The following is a 24002-nucleotide window of genomic DNA, read 5'->3' as shown; positions in this document are numbered from 1 at the left end:
TACAGCCTTAGTCGTTACCAATATTATAAAACACAAAAATAGAGTTAAAAACATGCACTCCGCCTGATGATCCGCCCACCAATTAATGATAAAGGAGAGATAGCTGGAATAACAGCCGTAGTGTGCTTGTATATACCACTATTCAAAACCAGAAACACCCAAACAGTCACTGCTTGACTAAGACATTAAAATAAATAAATATTTTTAAACAATGAATGTATGACCAAATGGTTGTATAGTCAAAAAGGGGGGAGAACACATATCAGAAAGAAAAAGGGAGAGGGATAAATCAGTCGCAGCGTAGATCTAAATCCCATTTCAAATTTAACCCTTGAGGGGATCTTGTATTAAATCTAAAACTCCACCATGCTTCTCTCTCTAAAAGTCTTCTAGCCCCATCACCCCCTTCTTGGTGAATGTGAGCCTTTCTATGCCAGTGAGTCTAAGAGGAGGAGAGATCACCAGGAGTGACCATCTCTAAAATGTAGAGATACATTTGAAATATGTTTAGCATTATAGTTGTTTGTGTTGCAATAGTGCTCTCCAATTCTGGTTCTCAAACTTTGTGTGGTACACCCAACATGCAAATTGCATGAAATGCAGATGATCAAACATATTACAACGTTGGTGCCACAATATATTGCTGGATGGAGGTGGTTTCCCCAGTTGACCAGATCACCTTCTTCCACGTTTGCCATGTCCCTAACATGGCTTCTTGCAAACTGGAAACGGGACCTCTTATGGCTTTCTTTCAACACTGACTTTCTATTTGCCACTCTTCCATAAAGGCCAGATTTGTGGAGTGCACAACTAATAGTTGTCCGGTGGACAGATTCTCCCACCTGAGCGGTGGATACCTGCAGCTCCTCCAGAGTTACCATGGACCTCTTTGGCTGCTTCTCTGATTAATGCTCTCCTTGCCCGGCCTGTCAGTTTAGGTGGACGGCCATGTCTTGGTAGGTTGGCAGTTGTGGCATACTATTTCCATTTTCAGATGAAGTGAACAGTGCTCCGTGACATTTTCAAACCTTGGGATATTTTCTTTTTATAACCTAACCCTGCTTTAAACTTCTCCCCAACTTTATCCCTGGCCTGTCTGGTGTGTTCATTGGCCTTCATGATGCTTTTGTTCACTAATGTTCTCTAACAAACCTCTGAGGGCTTCACAGAACAGCTGTATTTATATGGTGATTAAATTACACACATTATTTACTAGTTAGGTGAAGGCAATTGGTTCCACTAGATTTTAGTTAGGCGTATCAGAGTAAAGAGGGCTGAATACAAATGCATGCCAAACTTTAAACATATTTGTAAAAAAATAAATAAATTGAAAATCATTTACCATTTTCCTTTCATTTCACAATTATGCGCTACTTTGTGTTGGTCCATCACATAAAATACATTTACGGTTTTGGCTGTAACATGAAAAAAATGTGGAACATTTCCAGGGGTATGAATACTCGCAAAGCACTGTACAACTATCTAAAGAGCATCCATTGTCGTGTGGATCCTTCCATACCTTACTATTGTATGCAGTTGAGCAACTGTGGATCGGGCACCTTTGGCTTTTCTTCATCTAAGATATATGGGTAGTAGCACTGTTGTGTGTATTTCAAGATTCTTTTGGTTTGCATTAAAAGCTATTTCAAACACTTTTACAAATAGGTTTTAATATGGAAAAGGTCAAAACAGTGCAAAATAAATTATATAAAATCTCGTCTCTCATAACTTGGACAGATGTTCCTTCATTGATGGTAAAACGAGAGCTGAGAAATCTGCTTGCAACCTCAGCTGACATCAAGGGGGGTGTTGGCAGAGGCCATCTGCACAATTACATAGCTGGGGAGGGACCCTGGGATGCCACTCATTTATGACCAAGTCCCCGATATAGTTTTCTAAAATTTGTATTATCTCTGAATATCCACAGGGTAGTCCGCTACCTGCCATATTATTGTCCAGCATGCAAAGAGTTTAAAAATGGATTTAAAATATGGAAGGTCTTGGATATCTATTTCTCATAGGAGGGGTGTGGAGGCCTAATTCACTCTGGAACCTCCTAACATAGGGATGTTTGGGTTCAAAATGCTACCCAATAATTGATGAACGTGAATATGACTTTCAGAATAGAAAACAGTGCAACGCTAAAACATTACATAGTGTAAACTGAAGAACTATTGAATAATAAATTATTAATGATATTAATAAATCAATATTAAATAGTGATAACAAATATAAGTGTATGAAGTACTATGATGGGCGCAATAAAGTGCAACTGTGAAAGTCTTATAACAAAAAGTGTTCATAGAGTAGTGAAGGCTTGACACAATCAGGTCAGCATACAGTTCAAACGGGTCCTAACGCACAAGTGGTATCCAATAATTCCGTGTGGCTTTATCCGTGCGGAAGATTGAAAAAATGTGCACTCACCAGATGCGCATAATTAAAGCGCAATATGTTGAACAAGAATCTGCAGGAAGCCCCCTTTAAATGGATCTGACAGATAGCATGGAACCAGGATCCCTCCTCTGGATACAAGCCTCCTCTGCAGTCACACTTCCACTGGGGTCCTGGAAATCATTAGCTCCTTGCTGCAGTGCTGTTCCTGATCCCTTTCACATGTGTTTGTCTGTGCTCAGAGACATACAAAGCAGTGTGCTAACAGTTGAAAGCGCACATACAGCTTACTGTGAAACAGCACACAATTAACCCTTTGATTGCCCCACATGTTAACCCGTTCCTGCCCAGTGCCATTAGTACAGTGACAGTGCTTTTTAGCACTGGCCACTGTATTGGTGTCACTGGGGATGTCAGTGGCAGTTTGTCAGTTCCTCCCAGTGTCAGAATGCCCGCCACAGTCCTGCTATAAGTCACTGATTGTCGCCATTACTATAACAAAAAAAAAAAAAAAGTAAAATAAAAAAAAAAAAATTCCAGTATATATACCGCCAGTTGTAAACACTAACTTTCACGTAAACCAATTAATTTACAATTTTTTTTCTAGCAAAGACATGTATGTAGCAGAATACATTTTGGCCTAAATTTATAACAAAATTTGATTTTTACATTTTTTTTTTATTGAACAGGTTTAATAGCAAAGTCAAAAATAGTTTCTCTCAAAATTGTCGGTCTTTTTTGTTTATGGTGCAAAAAATAGAAACCGCTCAGGCGATCAAATACCACCGAAAGAAAGCTCTATTTGTGTGGAAAAAAAAAAAAAAAGGACATAAATTTCAATTGGGTGCAGCTTTGCATGATCGCGCAAATGTCAAAGTAACGCAGCGGCGTAACGCAAAAAATGGCCGGTCAGGAAGGGGGTAAATCCTCTGGAGGGCAAGTGGTTAATGCATTCTTTGCATTAAGGTAAAAAATGTTTAGGCATCAGTACCGCCCCTCACCCCCCTCCCTTTTTACTTACCCGAGCCCGCATTCGGACCAGAGCTGTGGCCGTGTGCAGCTCTTCTCTTTCCTCACTTCCTGGTCTTGCTGGCTTGGCTATCAATCAATGAAGGCCAGCAATGAGGGAGCAGGGCTCAGTCTGGCTGTCTGTCTATAGGCACAGGCAGTGGGGCTAAGGATTAAGCCTGCATGATTGCCCCCCCTAGAAAGCGGTTTTTAATGAGGGCACACTCCAGTGAAGAGGAGCCAGATGTGCCAACAGTGGGCCCCAGAAGATGAGGTTCAGGGCAACTGTTCAAACCCATTGCACAGAGCAGGTAAGTATAAACCTGTTTGTTGCTTTAAAAATAAATAAAAAGCATTCACAAATCACTTTTCACTAATTTTGGATAGAGCAAAGAAAAAAGGCTGGGTTGTTCATCATCGCTGTTTTGGACACCTGTGCAAAAAACTCACCACATTTTTACGTGGTCTTCCTCGAGGTCGTTTTCCTCTCTTTCTGTTCCGTAGTTCTCTCTCTTGTTCTCTGTTTGTAGACATATCATGACATTAATGAAGTACCTCAACAGGAATTAGAGTTTGACCAATGAATTATGCAAATTAACAGATGGTCAGATAAACCTCCTTTCTTCCTCAGCACCAAGTCTATGTGACAACCCTTGTAATGAGGGGTGTGGTTATTACTCAAAGCCAGCATGGAGCAGGCAAGAAATAAGCACATTTGCAAAAAGACATTCTTAAAAATTAAAGCAGATCTCCCCTTCCACACTTTTTTTCTTTAACCCCTGCTTACCTGGTTGGGGGTCCTGCACATTTAACCACTTCAATACTGGGCACTTTCACCCCTTTACTGCCCACGCCAATTTTCACCTTTAACGCTGTCACACTTTAATTGTGCACTTATGCAACACTGTACCCAAACAATTTGTATTTTTTTTGAGACAGATCTATCTTTTGGTGGTATTTAATCACCACTGGGTTTTTATTGTTTGTTTTCAAAATTTCCAGTTTTTTTTTTTTTTCATTTTAAGCAAAACGTTCTTAATTTTGGTTATAAAATAATGCAAACAAGTAATTTTTCTCCTTTACTGATGTGTGCTGACGAGGCTGCACTTGATCAGTTCCATGCCTAGTTCCATGTTCCGAGTACTGTGGGAGACCAGATATAGTGAATGCAGGGTCCTGGGTTCAGTAACACTTTAAAGGAACTCACGCTCCCAGCAGATCCAGCACTGTCCTGCATCTTTTTTGCCCCCAGCTCAATCCCAATTCCACCATCATCATCTTCGGTCATGTCATCAGGAATTTCGGCTCTTTCAGGGTATATGTACATATTCCAAAGGGCACAGAGAGCTAAGCATATGTCATTAGGCTAGGCCAGAGGGTTTTCATATATATATATATATATATATATATATATATATATATATATATATATATATATATATATATATATATATAAAGTTTAGGGGAGGGAACTTCCTGCTGGGAGTGAAGATCTGCTTTAAATATTTAAATTAAATAACCTACAATGGTTCAAGACTATGAAGGGAATGTTCATTTTAAAGTTCAGATGTATTCTTACCAAATTAGTAATTTTAAAAATTCAAGGTCAAAATCCTGCCTAAGGCTAGTTTCACATCTATGCAGATTGCGGTTGATGAATTTTGTGGGTTTTTTTCCCCCACACCCTATTGTTTTGCATGACTTTACTGGTTAAGGAGCAGGCAGTATCCTACGTCCTTAACCAGTAAACAACATGGTCATTAATGAGCGGGACGCAGCTGTCAGAGTAACATTACAAAGAAAATATATAATAAATAAAATTTAATTTAACACCAGTTAAAAGATGAAAGTAAATGTGTAAAATATTTTCTTCATTTCTTTATTTCAAAAAATTATGACTCTTAAATACCTTAGACGGTCTACATTTCAAAAAAGGGGGATATCTGTACTGTCCTGACATCGCTTGCTCCCCCCCTTTCCTGACTTGCCAGACTGCATGCTCTGATATAGATCTAGTATGAATTTTGGGGGGGGGACCCCACACATTTTTGCTGAAAAGAAGTCCCTGACCCTTTCAAAAATCTGCAACGGCTCAAAACGCAGATATGAACTAGATCCATGAGAAATCATGTTAGATAAACTGTAGTGCGTTTCTGCAAACCGCACTGAATTCTGCATAAGTGTGAACTGAGCATAAAAGCAGATAAAGTAAGTATTTTGAGGTATTGCATCTCATCTCAAATCAATCATTCTATTCCAACACAGATGTACATTTCGCAAACTTGGGTGGTCTTTATTAACAACCTACCTCTTCTGGAATGCCTGAAGAAGTCGTGGATCCAAAATATTTTCCTCTGGTTCCCAGCTATTGTGCCTGCAAATGAAGCAAGGTATGTAATTATAGTGATCCTAATCAGAAGTACACAAAAATTGTTCTACATGTGCGATACTTTCTGCTTTGGATAAAACAGATAATTAGCACATCTGTCAGGTTTTTATCGGTGTCTGTGTCCTAAGCATTATAAATTGGTATTTGTCCTAATGACCACTGTTCTCAGGGATAACAGTAAAGGGAAACCTGAAGTGCTGAGTTGTAACCAAGTATAGCGGGAGCTTGTTCCAATGACAATGGTCTTTAACTGCTTCCCAGCTGACCACTGCACTTAACCCAGGTGAGAGCTTTGCCTTTCTGAGGGGACATTCCTGAACGCCCCTCAGAACTTGGGCACGTGTGTGCCTGCGTCCCCAGGAATCACAGCCATCATGAATATAAACAGCTACCTGTCAGTTAATCGGCTCTGCTTCTCACACAGCCAGCGAGGAGAAGCAGAGTCAATCTGTGAGCCAGAGAGTTCACACACACATCACAATGTACTAGCGGTCATCCACACTTGTACCAGTGCTCCATATCGGTCATAGTGTACCAGTGCTCCACAACATCTATCATAGCGTACCAGTGATCAACATCGGCATCATACATAATAGGGGGGTACAACTGGGGGAATCAATGGTGGAGAAGGATCTGGGAGTTCTGGTAGATCACAAGCTTAATAATGGCATGTAATGCTAAGCTGCGGTTTCTAGAGCGAGCAAAATCCTCTCTTGTATTAAAAGAGGTATAGACTCCAGAGAGATATCATTTTACAAATCATTAGTAATACCTCATCTGGAATATGCAGTTCAATTTTGGGCACCAATTCAAAAAAGAACATTGGAGAACTGGAGAAAGTACAGAGAAGGGCAATCAAACTGATAAGGAGGCATGGAGGAGCTCAGCTATGAGGAAAGATTAGAGGAACTGAATTTATTCTCTCTTGAGAAGAGGAGATTAAAGGGGGATATGATCAACATGTATATATACATCAATGGTTCATATAGTGAACTCGGTGTAGAGTTATTCACCCTGAGGTCATCACAGAGGACAAGGGGGCACTCTTTACATCTGGAGGAAAAGAAATTTAATCTCCAAAACACAGAAAGGTTTCTTCACAGTGAGCTGTGAAAATGTGGAATAGACTCCCTCAAGAGTTGGTTCTGACCAGCTCAGTGGATTGCTTCAAAAAAGGCCTGGATTCTTTCTTAGATAAACAGACTAACTGGCTACTAACATTTATAGGTAAAGTTGATCCAGGGAATGTCCGACTGCCTCTCGAAGGATCAGGAAGGAATTTTTTTTCCCAGCAGGAGCAAATTGGATCATGCTTTGCTGGGGTTTTTTTGCCTTCCTCTGGATCAACTGTGGGTATAGGATTGTAACTTTTTTTTTTTCCTATGGTTGAACTGGATGGACTTTTGTCTTTTTTCAGCCAGAATAACCACGTAACTATGTAAGACAACAGGGGTTTCACGTATTTGAGTCTCCAAAATAGTTTTTCCAAGTGGAGAAAAAGTTTTTGGCTTTCTCCAGGTTTTGTAATTCTTGGACCAGAGATTTGGGTGAGAAGAAGCCTATACCCATGTCCAGGTCTTACCTGACCGAGTCCCTAAGCCTGATGTGTTTCTGCCTGCTAGCATCTGACCCTAGCCCGTTAATCATTCCTCTGCCTACCACCTGAACTGACCACGCCACTGCCTGCTAATGGACCATGTTCCTGTCTACTGCCAGGACCAATACTTTAGCTGTGCTGATCATGTCTCTACCTGCTGCCTGGTCCAATGCTTTGGCTGTGCTGGCAATCTCTCTGCCAATACTGACTATTGACAGTATTCCTGCCTGCTGCCTGGGAAATTCCTTTTGTTGTCACTAACCATGTCCCTGCCTGCTGCCTGGACCAATGCTCTCCTCTGTGGACAACTGCACTACTAAAACCACAGGTAATTTTACCCTTTGCTCAGCAGAATGTATATTGGGGTGTAAGTCTTTGTATGTACATGCTATGTGTTGGAAACTTGAAGCTGCTACTTGGATGTTGGGCCTCTGGATGTGGGCAAGTTGTGGAAAGGTCTTGCCATAGTCCGGAGGGGTAGCAGAATGTATTTTGGGGTGTTATGTACATGCTGTGTGTTAGAAATATCTTATAAAAAAGGGACAACTTTGTGTAAAATAAATATTAGTTGTCATTTTGTTCCCACAAGTCTTCAGAAAATATGGAAAGAAAAGTAAAAGTTGAAAAAAATTCATTATGCCTCATAGAATATACATTTGGGTGTTCGCGTTGCAAAATAGGGTCATTTTGTGGGTAATTTCATTATCCTGGTGCTCCAGGACCTTCAAAAAATGTAATATGTAGTCAGGAAATTAAATGTGTAATTTATGCCCCTAGAACACCTGATGGCACTCCTTGCATGCTGGACTTCTCTATGTGGCTAGGCTGTGAAAAAGTCTCACATGTGCCATATACCCATATTCAGGAGGCGTAACAGAATGTGTTTTGGGTTGTGAAAGAAATAACCTATTAATATGACAATTGTATGAAAAGAAAAAAAAAAAAAAAAAAAACACAACATTTACCGTATTTTTCGCTCCATAAGACGCACTTTTTTCCCCCCAAAAAAGGGGGGAAAACGTCAGTACGTCTTATGGAGCGAATGTAAAGCGGCCGGTCCGGTATTTCTGCCGCCACCATGTCAGAATATCAGGCCGGCTGCTCAGCTCTTCTCTCCTGCAGGACCCTACCCGTTCCTCGGTCCAGCGCTGCAGTCTTCCCGCGGCGGCTTCTGTGACAGCCGGGTGCCCACTGCGCATGTGCGAGAAGCGCCACGCTTTGTGAATGGTCCGGTGTCTTCTGGGACACATGATAGGTCCCAGAAGGCTCCGGGCCATTCACAAAGCGCAGCGCTTCTCGCGCATGCGCAGTGGGCACCCGGCTGCCAAAGAAGCCGCCGCGGGAAGAAGAAGAAAGGACAACTCCGCGGAAGTGGGAGCAAGTACCTGTCAAATTCGGGTACCCGCTCCCCCTCCCTCCCCAAAGGTCCAGTCTCCCCCTCCCTCCCTGTGTCCGCAGTCACTGGTCATCCCCCGTACTGTGTCCGCAGTCACTGGTCATCCCCCGTACTGTGTCTGCAGTCCATTGGTTCAGAATATTTTTTTTCTTGTTTTTCTCCTCTAAAACCTAGGCGTGTCTTATGGTCAGGTGCGTCTTATGGAGCGAAAAATACGGTACTTTCTTTTTTCCAAAAAAATAGGAGGGAAAAAATGACAGCTTAAAAACCGCACCATGCCTCTTACTAAATACCTTGGAATTACTACTTTCCAAAAAAAAGGTCAATTTGTGGGTATCTGTACTGTCCTGGCTTTTTAGTGTCAAGAAATGAGATAGGCCATCAGAACATTATGTGATCAATTTTCAGTGATTGGTACCATAGCTTGTAGACTCCATAATTTTCACAAAGACCAAATAATATACATGGATTTGGGTTCTTTTTACCAAAGTAATGTAGCAGTAAAATAATTATTTATTTGCAAAATTTTATAATAAACAAGGAAAATACGCTTTTTTCAAAAAAATTTTAATTTATTGCACAAAAAATAAAAAGCCCAGTGCTGATTAAATACCTTCAAAAGAATGCTCCATTTGTGTGGGAAAATTTTTTTTTTTAATTTGGGTACAATGACTGAGTACTTAAAGCTGAAATTTGGTCTGGGAAGAAGGGGGTAAAAGTGCCCTTTACTGAGGTTGTTAAGAACTGTTCTTTTTAACTCCTTTAAGAGGTTTTAAAATGCCAGAAGGTGGGTATTCCGATCACGTGACCACTGATTGGCAGTCACATGATCGGAAATCTCCCAATCACAAGTAGACATCGAGAGCTTTCCAGCAACTGTGCTGGTAGCATGCATGCTCTCAGCACAGAAATGTTTACATTAGTGACGCATATTTGCAGCTTCTCAGCGTTTCACCCGCCGAGAGGCAGCATATATGCATATGGCCAATGGGAACAGGTTAAGAGATTATTTTACTTCCAACTGTATTTTGCAACCAAAAGTAAAGGAAAATCTGTAATTGTGTGCAGCACATTTTGTAAGCTGGGCACTCCTGCCACACAGCACAACGACATTAACGAAATCCACTCCAGTAGCGAAATATTGGTCAAAGCAAACCCTCTGGCTGGCGATTGTACAATGAACGGTAAACAGCACACTGAAGAGGTCATACCTCTGCTCAATATAAGCAAATGTGCTCTAATTTTTTATATTACAGCAGCTCTGATCACCATTGGGAGTAATGTGTAAATAAATCTAGAAGCTAAATTCAGAGCGCTACTGATAAATGGCCAAAAGATGGTACTGGTATGAATAAACTCCTTATCCGACCAACATTCAGTATTCCAAAAGTTCAACACCATTTAAAATCCATAAAACATCACATGATATGACCAGTGACAAGCTGGTATAATAGCAATCAGTATTGTCTACGAACCATGCTGGTGGCAGATAATAAAACCAGCTTACTTTGAATAAGGAATTCATCGGTGGAATGCCTGAAGGTGAAGGGGTCATGGTGATTTGGGGGGGGGTTCAGCAGTTGACAGGAGATGGCGTGTGCCACAAAGGACCAGCGAATCCCCCCCCCGGTTTTGCCAGGTTAATCAGGCTAATCAATGTGTAAGCAGCCCTATCACACGGGTCATGGTGATCAGAACCAGTAGGCTAATCTATCAGGCCAATTGCTGTGTAATCTCTGTTACATGAGTCATAGCAGTTAGTACCTGTGGATAAATGTCTTTATGCTGTATCTTGTCTCCTCGTACGAGTAAATAAACTCCTTAACTTGATCCTGAGTGTGCTCTAAGGTGGATTTCCCTCACAGGAACCTATTCCCAAAACCCCATACAGAGAATGCAGGGAAAAGAACAGACGTTGTTGCCCTCTGCGGCAAAAAGGTCCATTTCCGGCATGCGCCATTCCTGGGTGATGCCCTTGGAAACTCCCTGATTGAGCAACCACTCGTCCTGCTGGACCTGATGCAGGCTGAGAAAATCTGCTAGAGAATTTTGCACGCCCTTTAAGTGGATGGCCAGTATTGAGGCCAGATTCTGCTTGGCGCACAAGAAAATATTGTCTGCAATTAAATGGTGGGATGGGCTCTTCGTCCCCCCTTGCTTATTGATGTAAGCCACAGCCAGTACGTTGTTCAAGCGAATGTGGAGGTAGTGACTCACCAAGAGCGTTTGGAAGGTACCACCAACCCCTGGATTGCCACCAACTCCTGATTCAAAGCCAATCTGGCTTCCCTTGGAGACCAGTATCCCTGGGCCAGCCGAAAGAACTTGTCATGATGGTCAGTGGGCTTGGTGTGGCTCACAGCAGACCCCTGCAAAGATTTTGGTGGGCTTGCCATCTCCAAATCAATCTCTTGACCCTGGTAGTAAGGTGGATTGGGAGATCCAGCGCCTCCTGACTCCCGTTTCAGCACTGTAGAAGACAGATGGAACCTTGCCCATGGCACTACTGGGAAACAAGATGTTATAAGGACGACCACCTTCATGACCTCCCTGACTGAGACAAAAGGTTGGTCTGTAAATGTGCCACCGACTGATCCATCTTCTGAATCTTCTCTTCCGAAAGAAATATCTTCCTCTCCACTGAGGAAATTATGCAACTTTGTGCGGGGACAAAATGAGAAGCCACCTGAGAGAGCTCAGGAAATCCTGCACAAACTAAACATCTTCCGCAAGCTGCTGATAGGTGCTGGCAATGAACAGAAAATCGTCCAGATATGGGACGACCGCAATGGCCCGCATTCTTAGCAGAGCTAGAGCCTCTTCCAGAACTTTTGTGAAGATCGGTGATGAAGCTAGACCAAATGTGAGAGCCGAACACCGGAAGTGGTGAATTTCCAAACTGATTACGACCACCAACCTCAGGTACCTTTGGAAGCATAGGTGTATAGGGATATGAGGTACACAGCCCTCAGATCCACAGTCTCCATAAAGCAGCCTGGAAAAAGGACGCTTGTCACTGAAAAGATCGACTCCATCCTGCTTGTACCTCAGAAATCTGTTGAGTGGGCGAAGGTTTAGAATCAGGCACAAATTTCCCTGATGGTCTTTTTAATACAAATACGTGGGAATAAAACCCCTGCTCCTGCTCGCATTGGGGTACCCAAATGAGAACCTGCTGATCCAACAAATCTCCCATCAGGAGACAAAGAGCTTCCACTTTCTCCTGATCCTGCAGCAAAGAGGTCACTAGGAATTCAGAGGGGAGACTGAAGTCGAACTCCAACCTGTAGCCATTCCTCATTATACCCAGGATGTACAGACTTGAGGTAACTGAAGCCCACTGTAGGAGAAAGGTCCCCAGTCTTCCCTCCACTGGGACACAGGAGTCATTGGGACTTTGCAGGGGTTTGAGGAAGATTAGAAAGGATGCCTCCTCTCCTCTGGCCTTTGCACCCCAACCAGTGCTTCTTAGAGCGGCTATCCATTTCCTGCTAGACCTGCTGCTTGTGGCCACAGAAAAACCTTTCTGGTACCACATGTTCTCTTACTCTCCGGGAATGCTTTCTTCCTATCCTGGGTGCTCTCAAGGGCTTCCTGCAGCCCTGGCCCAAGCAAATTATCTCCCAAAAAGGGCAAACCGCAAAGTCTAAACTTGGATGCAGAATCGCCTATCCACCTCTTCAACCACAAGGCTCTCCTTGCAGAAGATTCGGCTGCCACCTTAAGTATCTGTTAGGAATTCAACTGCTTTGAGGAGCAACAGAAAAGATCTCAGAATCTGCTGTCTAGGTGTGCCCACTGAGACATGTGTCTTGCGTTTAACTGCATCAACCAGCAATCTAAATTCCCGGCTACACAGGTGGCTGTTAGTGCCGGCTTCAGACTAGTGGAAGTTGAATCCCATGCTCCACGAAATAACACTTCCCCTCTCTTGTCCATGGAATCCCTAACAGACCGCATGTCGAAGGCAAGGCCCGTCTTCTTAGAAACCTTTGAGAGAGGCGCATCAAGTTTTACTCAAAAGGGAACCATTTCTTAAGGCCGCTCAAGAAAGAAAAAGTTCTTTCAGGGTTCACCCACCCCAATATAAAAGTATCCACCGAGGAACTACATACTGCAAACACCTTGATCTTCTTACCATTCAGCCCCTGGTACATGAGGTCATGCTTGGACAAATGTACCTTCTATTCAATTTCTAGGGTGTCAGATAACCTAAAGAAGGTCATCCACATCATCCAGCATCAGTCTATACCTAGACCCCCCTGGAGGAGTCACCCCCTTTTTCTTCCTCTGAACCTGAGAGGAGGTATGTGACATGGTATCCTCTTCTGTGTCCTCGCTTCAACCTACCTGGCTGGGCTCTGACAGAGCTAATACACTGGAGGCCCGGGAAAGTGTTGCGGGAGGACTCCTATCTACCGAGCCCTTAAATAACTGGAAGGTAGATGAAATCTAATTTTTAACTGAAGTGAAAATCTTGTGACAAGTTGTCACTGACTTGTCTTTAATCAGGCTATTAATACACCCAGTGCAAAGGGGCTTTTCCTTAGACGAGCCTAACATTGCCGCACATACTGCACACTTCCTTCTGGTAGCCTGTGCTCTAACCTAAAAGCCAAACAGATCTCATAAAAGTCAGGCTACTGCACACCAGACCACCACTATGCTGGGCTAAAAGGAGGATAGTGCCCTCCTCATCACTTGTGGCTAAACCCAGAGACTAGGAAACAAAGAACTACATAGGGATAGCAAGCAGGAAACATCCCTGCACTTACCCGAGAAGTGCCGGTGCCCTAGGAACCCGAGTCCACTGCCTGGGAAGGCGCAGTGCTCTCCATCCTTGTTCCAGAGTGATCCGTCAAGGCCTCTGCCAGGTTCTCCACTCGGCGCAGGGATGCCTGAACTGGCCCCACTGCCACGCTCTTACGAGACCGGAACCATCGCCCTTTGTTTAGGTCACTTCCACAGTAAGCTTGCCCCTGCAACAGCCAGAACCAGTGTGGAACGCTACCAACCCCGGAAACAGCAAGCTGACCTTTCCCACCCGATCAGGAGGGCGAAGCTGAGCTAACGAGCAGCAAGGCGGGTGTGCTACTTCACAGAGGTCCTCTCTCTCCCCAAGCACAGACAGTGCCAGGGAGTGCAGCCCCACTCCACCAGCTGTAGGGATCGCGCCAGGCAAGAAGGTAAACCTGGGACGTTACCACCACAGGACAACCCTGAGACATGGAGCTTCCCAAGCAGGTTCCTAATATGCTTCTTTCCCATCCGAAGGAGAAACAGACTGAAGGGGAAACCTGGAGGGCCACCTCTTAAGGGGTTTTTGGCTAATGGTTATCCTGTCCCAGAGGGAGGAGCTCAATGTCTCACAGGTTGTCCTGGATAAAAAAAAAAATGCCTTTTTGCCTGGAAAGCATTGCACCAGCAGATTGCAGGTGTAATGAAGGACTCCAGTGCATACTGTCAGTGTAATCTGTCTGCCTGTACATCATATGGGCAGGCAGTTTCACACTGACAGGAAGAACCATTGAACTACCAGAGCTCTCAACAGCGCTGTGGTAGTTCACTGAGAACCGCAGGCCAACATTCGCAAAAGGAGGTTGGTACATGTAGTTGATTAATTTACAGAAATCGGTGAATGAAAGAGGCAGCAGTGTGTGCAGAGCCCCACTCTTTACAAAAAGGGACACCTGGTACAGGGAATTTCTCCCCGTACTGCTGTCACACAGAGGGCTTGGACTGCCATACAGCTGCAGAAGCGGGAACATGTTACACCCTATTACTTATTCTCCCTGGAGAAGAGATGCTTGACAGGAGATGACAGCAATATACAAATACCTCAATGGTGATTCTAGCATAAAAGAATAATACTTTCTCAGCATGTGTGGAACCAATCATGCAGCGGCACAGCCACCCATATGCTTCCACCTGACAAGCACTGCTGCTTAAGACTTGCTGCATTTTACCTCTAGGGCTGCATTTAACGATTACTTTCATAATCGATTAGTTGGGCGATTGTTTCAATTAATCTGATAGCCTCATATAAAGTTTGGTATATAATTTAATGTGTAAAAGTTTAAAAAAAGTCAATTTATTCTTGAATATCTATATGCAGTGGTAAATGCAAAAAAACAGATATAAGGTTAGGGAACAAAATATCTAGTCCACTCTCAGAATAACAGACAGAAGAGATATACAGGGGTTAGAAAACAAAAAAATGGAAAATAGAAACGCTGCAATAGTAACTGCAGAGCTCAATCTCAGTCTTCACGGGACTGAGATTGAGCTTTGCAGTCACTTTAACAGCAGTTGTTTTCTTATTCCAGGTTACAATCATGTGCAATATCCTTTTGATCTTTAGGTCAGTTGACCACGTCAACCACGCTTATGCTTATCAGATGACAGTTTCCTGGTAACTGTATATGCCGCCATAACCTTTCATACTGTACCTCACAACACGGCAAATACATTGGCAACTTCAGTCACAGAGGGACCAGCTAAGCAGCACTAACAATTTGCCCTCTTTGAGGGTCAGTAAATTCTTACATGACTCCGTGTTATTAGCAGCGCACACAGTGAATGAAGATGAGGCTTCCCACCTTTTAGCTAGGTGTCTCATCATACAGTGGAAACAAAAGAATGTTACATCACTTCCACCAGGAAACATGTTGTCACTTTCACACCTGCAAATCATATAGTGTTTCCATATTTGTATCTAATCCCTGTATACTAGTGGTTGAACCTGGTACATATCAGAATTAGAGCTCAAAATTTTAAATTTAAAAAGAAAAAAAATTAAAAAAAACAAAAACACACCAAAAAAAACAAACAAAAACAAAACCTAAAAACAGTGTTATTCAGATTTTCAGACAGGATTGTAATATATTATGCAGGACATATTCTCTTGTCATTAGGTAGATATCTTGACACAAGCTACCTGTGCCTGCTGTAACTTGCTGGCCATACACGAATACATTTTTCCTTCAAAAATGTTATTTTTAAGAACATTCGTTCAAATTTTCCCGTCACTGTGGTAAAAAAACCAGACATCAATCTGACCCAGTTAACAAGTAGAAAATTGAAAGAGTAGAATAGAAAACCTCTCTCAATCAAATTAATTTTCAGATAGTATATGTGAGTTTTTGTTTAGAATTTACATTCGTTTTAACCACTTGCCCCCCTGAGGATTTTCCCCCTTCCTGACCAGACCATTTTTTGCGTTACGGCGCTGTGTTACTTTAACTGACAATTGCTCAGTCATGCAACGCTGCACCCAAATGAAATTTACGACCTTTTTACGATCTGTGCGGTTTTTATTTTTTGCGCTATGTAAAAAAAATAAAAAGACTGACAATTTTGAGAAAAACAATATTATTGACTTTTAGCTATTAAACGTGTCCAGTTAAAAAAAAAAAAAAAAAAAAAAAATTATATATATATATATATATATATATATATATATATATATATATATATATATATATATATATATATATATATATATATATATATATATATCACATTTCGTCATAAACTTAGGCCAAAATGTATTCTGCTACATGTCTTTGCTAACAAAAATCCAAATACGTGTAAATGATTTGGGTTACGTGAAAATTATAGTGTTTACAAATGGTGGTATAAATACACAGAAATTTATTTGTTACTAGCAACGGCGGCGATCAGCGACTTATAGCGGAACTGCGGTGGGCATTCTGTCAACGGGGGGAAATAACTTGGTGTCACTGACATCCCCAGTGACACCAATTCAGTGATCACTGTAAAAAAAAGCACTCTACTAAAGACACTGGGCATGAAGGGGTTAACATGAGGGAGTGATCAAAGGGTTAACTGTGTGCTGGGAGTGTATTACTTGGGGGCGGTGTGATGGTGGTTTAGTGTAAGCACACTACTCTGGATGACTGTGCATCCAGAGCAGTGTGCCCGAGTTGGATAATGCCCTTGCTATAGAGGTGTAGGCCATTTACATCTGTCCTGAAGCCTGACTGAAAAATTTCCACAGATCGCATCACCCCATCCTTTCCGTGTTGCTAGGATCTAAGGCCTACCTGCTACTGTTTGCCTTCACCGATCAAAGGAGGGAGCTCTTTCTCGAATTCAAATCCCCTCACTTTTGCCCTATCCCCCCAATGCAGTAGCTCTTAGCAACATCCTAAGAATTTAGGCTTCAAGAGGTACGTCAATGGCTTACACCTATAGCAATGGCATTATTCAATTAAAGTCAAAGCTTCGCAGCTTGTTTTTATCTAGCCACTTAACCCCTTGATGCCGACCGAAAGCAAATTAGCGGCCTCACAGAACTGGACTTTTTTCCATGGGACCTCTAATTTGCATACTTGTCTTTCTGCTGAAAGCATGCCGCACGATGTGCTCCCAGCACAAAGACCAGGGTGTTTCACCAAGAGCCCCAGGTCCTGTTCCAACGATCGGGAACTCCCAATTCCGGGTCACCTGATCGCCTCTGATTGGCTATAACAGTGCCCAGTCACTGTGAAGCCCGCCCCCCTTGTTTTCTCTCTCTGAATGGACAAGAGAGATACACTATCTCTGTCTATCCTTTCAGAGAGAAAAACAACCAAAAACAAGTGCGTAAAAAATAAAGATACCTAGATCAAGGTTTGATCTAGGTAAAACAAATCTTAACGTCTAAGCACAATTTTGTGACGTGTTAGCAAAACCGTACATATCAACACAACTACTTTATGCATCCAGGGGATAATTTGGGCCAGTCTTTCTTTGGTAATGAAAATAAATAAATCAGGAGATATCCATTACCATTTACCACCAAATGAAAACCCAATTTATCCTAAACCCCCCCCACAACAACAAGGTATTGTTCACCAGGATGATAATATGTATGGTTTTACCAACACGTCACAAAATTGTGCTTGGGCGTTAAGATTTGTTTTACCCTCAGGATCGAAAGGGTTCAGGACCAAGCTTTTTCCTTTTCCTTTTTGTTCACATGTAACAATCAGGTTTTTTTTTTTGCTAGAAAATTACTGTAATTCTCGCTCCATAAGACGCACTTTTTCCCCCCCAAAAAAAGGGGGGAAAATGTCAGTGCGTCTTATGGAGCAAATATGGAGCGGTCGGTCTGGTATTTCCACCGCTGCGTCAGAATACAGGGCCGGCCGCTCAGCCCTGCAGCGGGACCTTACCTGTTCCTCTATGCAGTGCCGCGCTGTCTTTCTGGCTTCTGTAGTGTGGGCGTTTGGCTTGACAGCCGGGTGCTCAGTGCACATGAAGCGGTGCGCTTTGTGAATGGTAAGGCAGCACCTGGGACACATGACAGGTCCCAGAAGTCGCCGAACCAATCACAAAGCGCAGCGCTTCTCGATCATGCGCATTGGGCACCGGGCTGTCAAGCCCAGCGCCCACACTACAGAAGCCAGGAAGACAGCGCGGCGCTGGATAGAGGAACAGGTAAGGTCCCACTGCAGAGCGGACACTAACCAAAGAACTCCGCAGAAGAGCGGGTACCTGTCAAATTCAGGTACCCGCTCCCCCCCTCCCCAAAGGTCAGCAGTCATCTCCTGTACTGTGTCCGCAGTCTCTGGTCATCTCCTGTACTGCGTCCGCAGTCCATTGGTTTAGAATATTTTTTTTCCTGTTTTCAGCCTCTAAAACCTAGGTGCGTCTTATGGAGGGAAAAATACGGTACCTGGAACCCTTTCAAACATTATTATTTTTTTTTTTTAAAGCAGAGGCCCTAGAGAATACATTGCTAGGTTTTGAAATTTTGTATGCAACACTTTTTCAAATACTTTTTTTTGGAAAAAATACACTGAGCAAAAAAAAAACCACAATAACCAAAAAGATTATGTTTCGCAAAGTAAATTGATAAACATGTCACACTTTAAAATTGCATCCACCCATGCAACGGCAACAATGTAAATTTTACTATCCATAGGTGAAAATTTAACCACTTGCCCTCCAGGGAATCGATGCAACCCCCCCCCCCCCCCCCGACCAGGGTATTTTTTGCAATACAACGCTGCATTACTTTAACTGACAATTGCACGGTCATGCAACGCTGCACCTAAATGAAATTATGTCCTTTATGCCCACAAATAAGGCTCTTTCGGTGGTATGAGTGCCTGTGTTTTTTTTGTTTCTTGCACTATAAACAAAAAATGACCGACAATTTTGAGAAAAAAATATTTTTTATGTTTTGCTATTAAACATATCCAGTAAAAATGTTTTTAAAAAAATCAAATTTCATCAAATTTAGGCCAAAATGTATTCTGCTACATGTCTTTGCTAAAAATAAAATCCCAATACGTGTAAATTAATTGGTTTACGTGAAAGTTATAGCGTTTACAAATGGCGGTATAAAAACTGGAATTTTTTTTGTTAAATACTAGTAATGGCGGCGATTAGCGACTTATTACAGGACTGAGGCGATCAAAGGGTTAACTGTGTGCGTGTTTCACTGTGTCAGCACATTGCTTTGTATTGCTCTGCTATGCAGCTGACAGAGGAGATCCATACTGTTTACATAAAGTCCTCTCCCCAGTCAGGGATACTCGGAGATCGACAGCTGAGGCCACCAATGCAGGTAGAATGTGTGCACCCCCTACCCAGAAATGCAAAATCGTGTGCGTGTGTATACATATACGTATATATATATACACACACACACACATATGTGATTATGCGCAGCCCTGCCGCAGTATTTCTGCTATAGGGTGACGGGAAAGCAGTTAAAAGCCTTTACAGGTTACTTTAAATTTATAGAGGAGGTCTGGTGCTAGAATCACTGTCCATGATCTGACGTTCAGTGATACCTCACGTGTGACCATCGTTATTTGCGTGCGCTTGCCTTTGCGAGCGAGCACGGGAGAACAGGGGTACTTTAATAATTTTTTTTTCTATTTTATTTTTTTTCGACTGTTGCTTTAATTTTTTTTTATCACTTTTATTGCTTTCAAAAAGGATAGTAAACATCCTTGTGACAGCATTAGGCACGACAGGTAAGGTACTCTTTATGGAGGGATCTGGGGGTCTACAAGACCCCAAATCCTTCCACTGCACTTATAAGCATTCAAAACATCAAGATTGGCGTTTTCGAATGCTTGAATTTTGGGTAACCTGGAAGTGATATCAGGTCATCGCTTACAGGTTACCATAGCAGAGAGCCAATCAAAGCCAATACCAGCTTTGTTCAGCTGTCCGGCCAGCCAGAGAGTATGAAGTGGGGCGTCACTTGTTAGGCCACTCCCCCGATGTCAGATCTGACCAAACGGGGCCACCGGATGTGACGACGTTACACTGATCGAAACCCAGGAGTGGAGTTGTGCACGGCATGAGTGGAGGAGGAAATCTATCGTGAAGATTGTATGATCACTGCTTGGTTATCTATCGCTCTTATGAGTAGTTACTCTTGTGAGTAGTTTTATTTTTAATAAACTGTGAGGTTTTATATTTACTACACTATGAGAGTCCCTGGTGTTTCTATCTTTGATACCTTTGAGATGCTATGCCAGGAGGAACCATGCTATTGCAACATAAGTATATCCTGAGCGCGGATTGATTTGAAGCCTTTCTGACCATACCTTAACCGGTGGTGGCATCATTTGGTCATGGTCCATCTTATGCACAGTGGTGGATTGGTGGAAGTGTCTAGCTTTTTTGCCTTTCACATTGATTTGGAGATTTTTTTCCTCTTCTCTTCTGAGGACGGCACTGAACTTGCACTTTTTGTTTATATTATACTGGTTTGCATATGAGATTGCATGGTTTTATATTATTATAAGCATTGTACTTATTTACACATCTGTGCATGTGTAGCAGACATCCTGTCCATTCACACCGCTCCAGACTTTGAAATTGTGCGACTTACAGTGAAGTTGCACGATTTCAAAGTTGGATGACATGCCGGTTTGAGGTGCGATTTGTAAGACATCTGACACAGATATCTATGCAAATCACATCAAAAGTAGTGCATGAGCTTTGGCACTATGACCCCTGTAATTGAGGACAATAGGGTGCGACTTTCCATATGATTTGCAAGTCGTAGGGCATACAAATCGCACTCAGTGTGACCAAGGACTGAAGGTGAAGCTGGTTGCGGTGCGTGTGTGCTCCTGCGCTTTGTGGTTTCTACTGGTGTTAATAGAAATGAGAGGAGAAGAGCCTGCTACAATGGAGAGCTGTCCTCCATGTTGCCACAATACAGGTGATGATCATAAACACAGTGCTGGCTGAGTCACACACTGACAGACCGATCACCACACAATATGGCGGAGTGTCCGGACCCCTGGGGGGAGGGGGGATAGGGGGCGCACCTCACACACAGGCCTATCTGTGCACTCACTTGGAGGACCATCCTCGCCACTTCACCAGGTACTCAGCCGTTCCCTGCGAAAGAGACAAGAAAACACAGGGTGACTTGTTGTTCCAGGGGGCGGGGTCAGGGAATGGATGGCGGCTGTAAGGACGGGGACACGGCCTTACCTTCCGCAGCCTCTTACTGAGGATACACTCAGCCGCGAACACCTGCTCCCCGACCGCGCTCAGTTCCTCCATGGTTTCCCCGTAGAGGTACCCTTCGGCGGTGGCCGCTACAACTCCACGAGTCCCTCACAAGCACACAAAGCCAACACGAGAGCGAGCAGAGGCGCGCGCCTCTTCTTCGCGGCCGTCCAATGGGAGAGCGAGGCATAGCGAGAGCTTCCGGGGGCGGTGAGAAGGTTGTTTTCAGAAGGTGGTGCACGCGACGCTTCATTTGCATAGCCCTACCCACATTCCACATGTGAACCAAGGTTCGGTGGGGAGCCCTGGTCTACAAAAGTGCTGGTGTGGAGCGGGCGGGCCGGCCCTGGTGCACTAATGTGATGTTGAGGAGTGGGCGGGACCCTGGTACACTTATGTGAAGTTGCAGTTGAGAAGTGGGCGGGATCCTGGTAAACCGATGTGATGTTGAGGAGTGGGCGGGGCCCTGGTAAACTAATATGATGTTGAGGAGTGGGCGGGGCCCTGGTAAACTAATATGATGTTGAGGAGTGGGCGGGCTTCGGTAGATGTTGCAGTGTATTGGGGGATAAGCGGTAAAACATCTGATTTACCACTCAGCTAGTCATTGAAAGCGAAGATCATATCTAAAGATTCCCGGGTGTGATGAATGCAGGCCTAACTTTCTCCTGTAATAACCAGTGCTCTCCAAACTATGGCCCTGGGGCAATTGCAGCCCTTGGCTTGCTTTTATCCGACCCTTGGGTCATTATTACCCCCACTGTCAGCAGCAGTGGGCCATAGTTCGTGCCACTAACACCGAGGCACTATTCCTTTCACTTAACACCAATGATAGAGCACTAAACAGCCAGGTGGGAGCTAAGCCATTAGGAGTGGACATTCCTGAATGTCCCTCAGAACATGTGCCTCATGGGTTTGCAGCTGCGCGCTTTTGGAGTGCCTGTGTCCACTGGACACAACGCAATGCCGCTCGGCCGAACGGCTCTCTGATTGGCCCTTCTGATCACATGACGGCTGTGTCCAATCACAGCCATCCTGTGATGTCAACAAAGCCGCCATTCAGTAGAACGGCTCTGCCTCTCATCACACAAAGGTGTCCGTTTATGAACCAGCGGTAATAGATCGCTGCTCAGTTCTCCGGCATTCTCGGAGCACACAGTTCTCCTGTGAATGCAGTTTATGAAGCAGTTCTCCGAACGAAGGGAGAACTGTCTCCAAACGCTGGAGAACGGTCTACAAACTCTGGAAAACGGCTGATTTTACTATAATCTCGAGAGATTACAGTAAAAGATCAGTTTACTAAACAGAGGTAAATTATCTCTGCTTAGTTTGCGGTCCCTCTGATTCTCCAGCTCTGGGCTGGAGAATCTGGAGGGAGAACACAGATCTCCAGTGAAGGGCTGACATGATCTCCTGAGTGTCATAAATTGTGAATGACCAGAGAATAGCTGAGATCCGTTGAATCGCAGCTATTCTCTGTGTCATAAAAGGACACCAAAGCCCGCTAGTGAGGAGAAGCAGAGCCGATCTGTGAGACAAACACTGAAGAAGGGGATACGTCCCAAAATGCGTCAGCAGGCCGACCGTACCACCGGTCAGACACCCTGTCATCATTGTAGGCCATCATTGTGACATTCAGGCTTTTACATTTTCTTCATTTTGTGAGTATGTTTTTTGTCTTTTTTTCTTTTATAATAAACCTTGGATAATACGCTAGGTGTTTACGCCACCTGTGTGCTTCCTTTCCAGTTTTGATGAAACACATATCACCTACACATCATGCTGTCACAGCGCCAGTGATCCACATCTGTCACTGTGCCAGTGATCCACATCGGTCACTGCGCCAGTGGTCATCCACATCTGTCATAGAGTACCAGTGTAAATTCCACATCTGTTCCAGTGATCCACATCTTTCACAGCGTACCAGTGTAAAATCCACATCTGTATCAGTGATCCACGTCTTTCACAGCGTACCAGTGTAAATTCCACATCTGTTCCAGTGATCCACATCTTTCACAGCGTACCAGTGTAAAATCCACATCTGTATCAGTGATCCACGTCTTTCACAGCGTACCAGTGTAAAATCCACATCTGTACCAGTGATCCACATCTTTCACAGCTTACCAGTGTAAATTCCACATCTGTTCCAGTGATCCACATCTTTTACAGCGTACCAGTGTAAAATCCACATCTGTACCAGTGATCCATATTTTTTTTGTTTACAAACGTTAATATTTTTAAGAAATAGTCTGCAAAATTACATTACAGCTTCAAGTAGAATATACAACAGAAACAAGGCACATCTGTAGTATTCATTTCAAAAGGTACAATCATGTAAGGTAACAAAAGAGAAAAGAAATTAAGTACATGAGCAAAATAGGTAGAGGTAGGCAGAGCTATATTGCTACCAACAGAGTAACTCAATCAATCAAATCATGAGTGGTCATTAGTCATATAGTATATGCCTATGAGTTTTCCAAATTTCCCATTTTCTGTCAAATAAGTGCATCTTATCCAATAATGTGTAATGAATTTTTTCCATGAGCACCACCACATTAACTCTATGTAAAACTGTGGCCAATGGTACCGTGAGGGATTTCCAGTGTAGGGCAATAGCCCATAGGATGGATATACAGATGGTATGAATTAGCCTCATAACCTCAGCCTGTACTCCCGGGATATGGGCTCCCAGTAGGCAGGACTGCATAGACAGATGAACTGGG

General features: G+C 43.3%; 1 protein-coding gene across 1 annotated transcript in view; it reads right to left on the bottom strand.

The window, feature by feature from the left end:
* Positions 1–21439, bottom strand: part of CBX2 (chromobox 2) — a 37628-nt gene extending 16189 nt beyond the window's left edge. Inside the window, exons 1-4 of the mRNA XM_089668717.1 lie at positions 21262–21439; positions 21122–21165; positions 5711–5776; positions 3853–3922 (exon numbers count right to left, since the gene is read on the bottom strand). Coding sequence (XP_089524843.1) covers positions 3853–3922; positions 5711–5776; positions 21122–21165; positions 21262–21333 — 252 coding nt within the window. The 5' untranslated portion in view covers positions 21334–21439. The remainder of the gene's footprint in view (positions 1–3852; positions 3923–5710; positions 5777–21121; positions 21166–21261) is intronic.
* Between the last annotated feature and the right edge of the window lie 2563 nt (positions 21440–24002).

The sequence above is a fragment of the Staurois parvus genome, unplaced genomic scaffold (genome assembly GCF_062004578.1).
Source record: "Staurois parvus isolate SC_StPar_1 unplaced genomic scaffold, SC_StPar_1.0 ptg000008l, whole genome shotgun sequence".
NCBI lineage: Eukaryota > Metazoa > Chordata > Amphibia > Anura > Ranidae > Staurois > Staurois parvus.
Note: the sequence above shows the minus strand (reverse complement) of the source record. Positions and strands in the feature narration are given on the sequence as shown.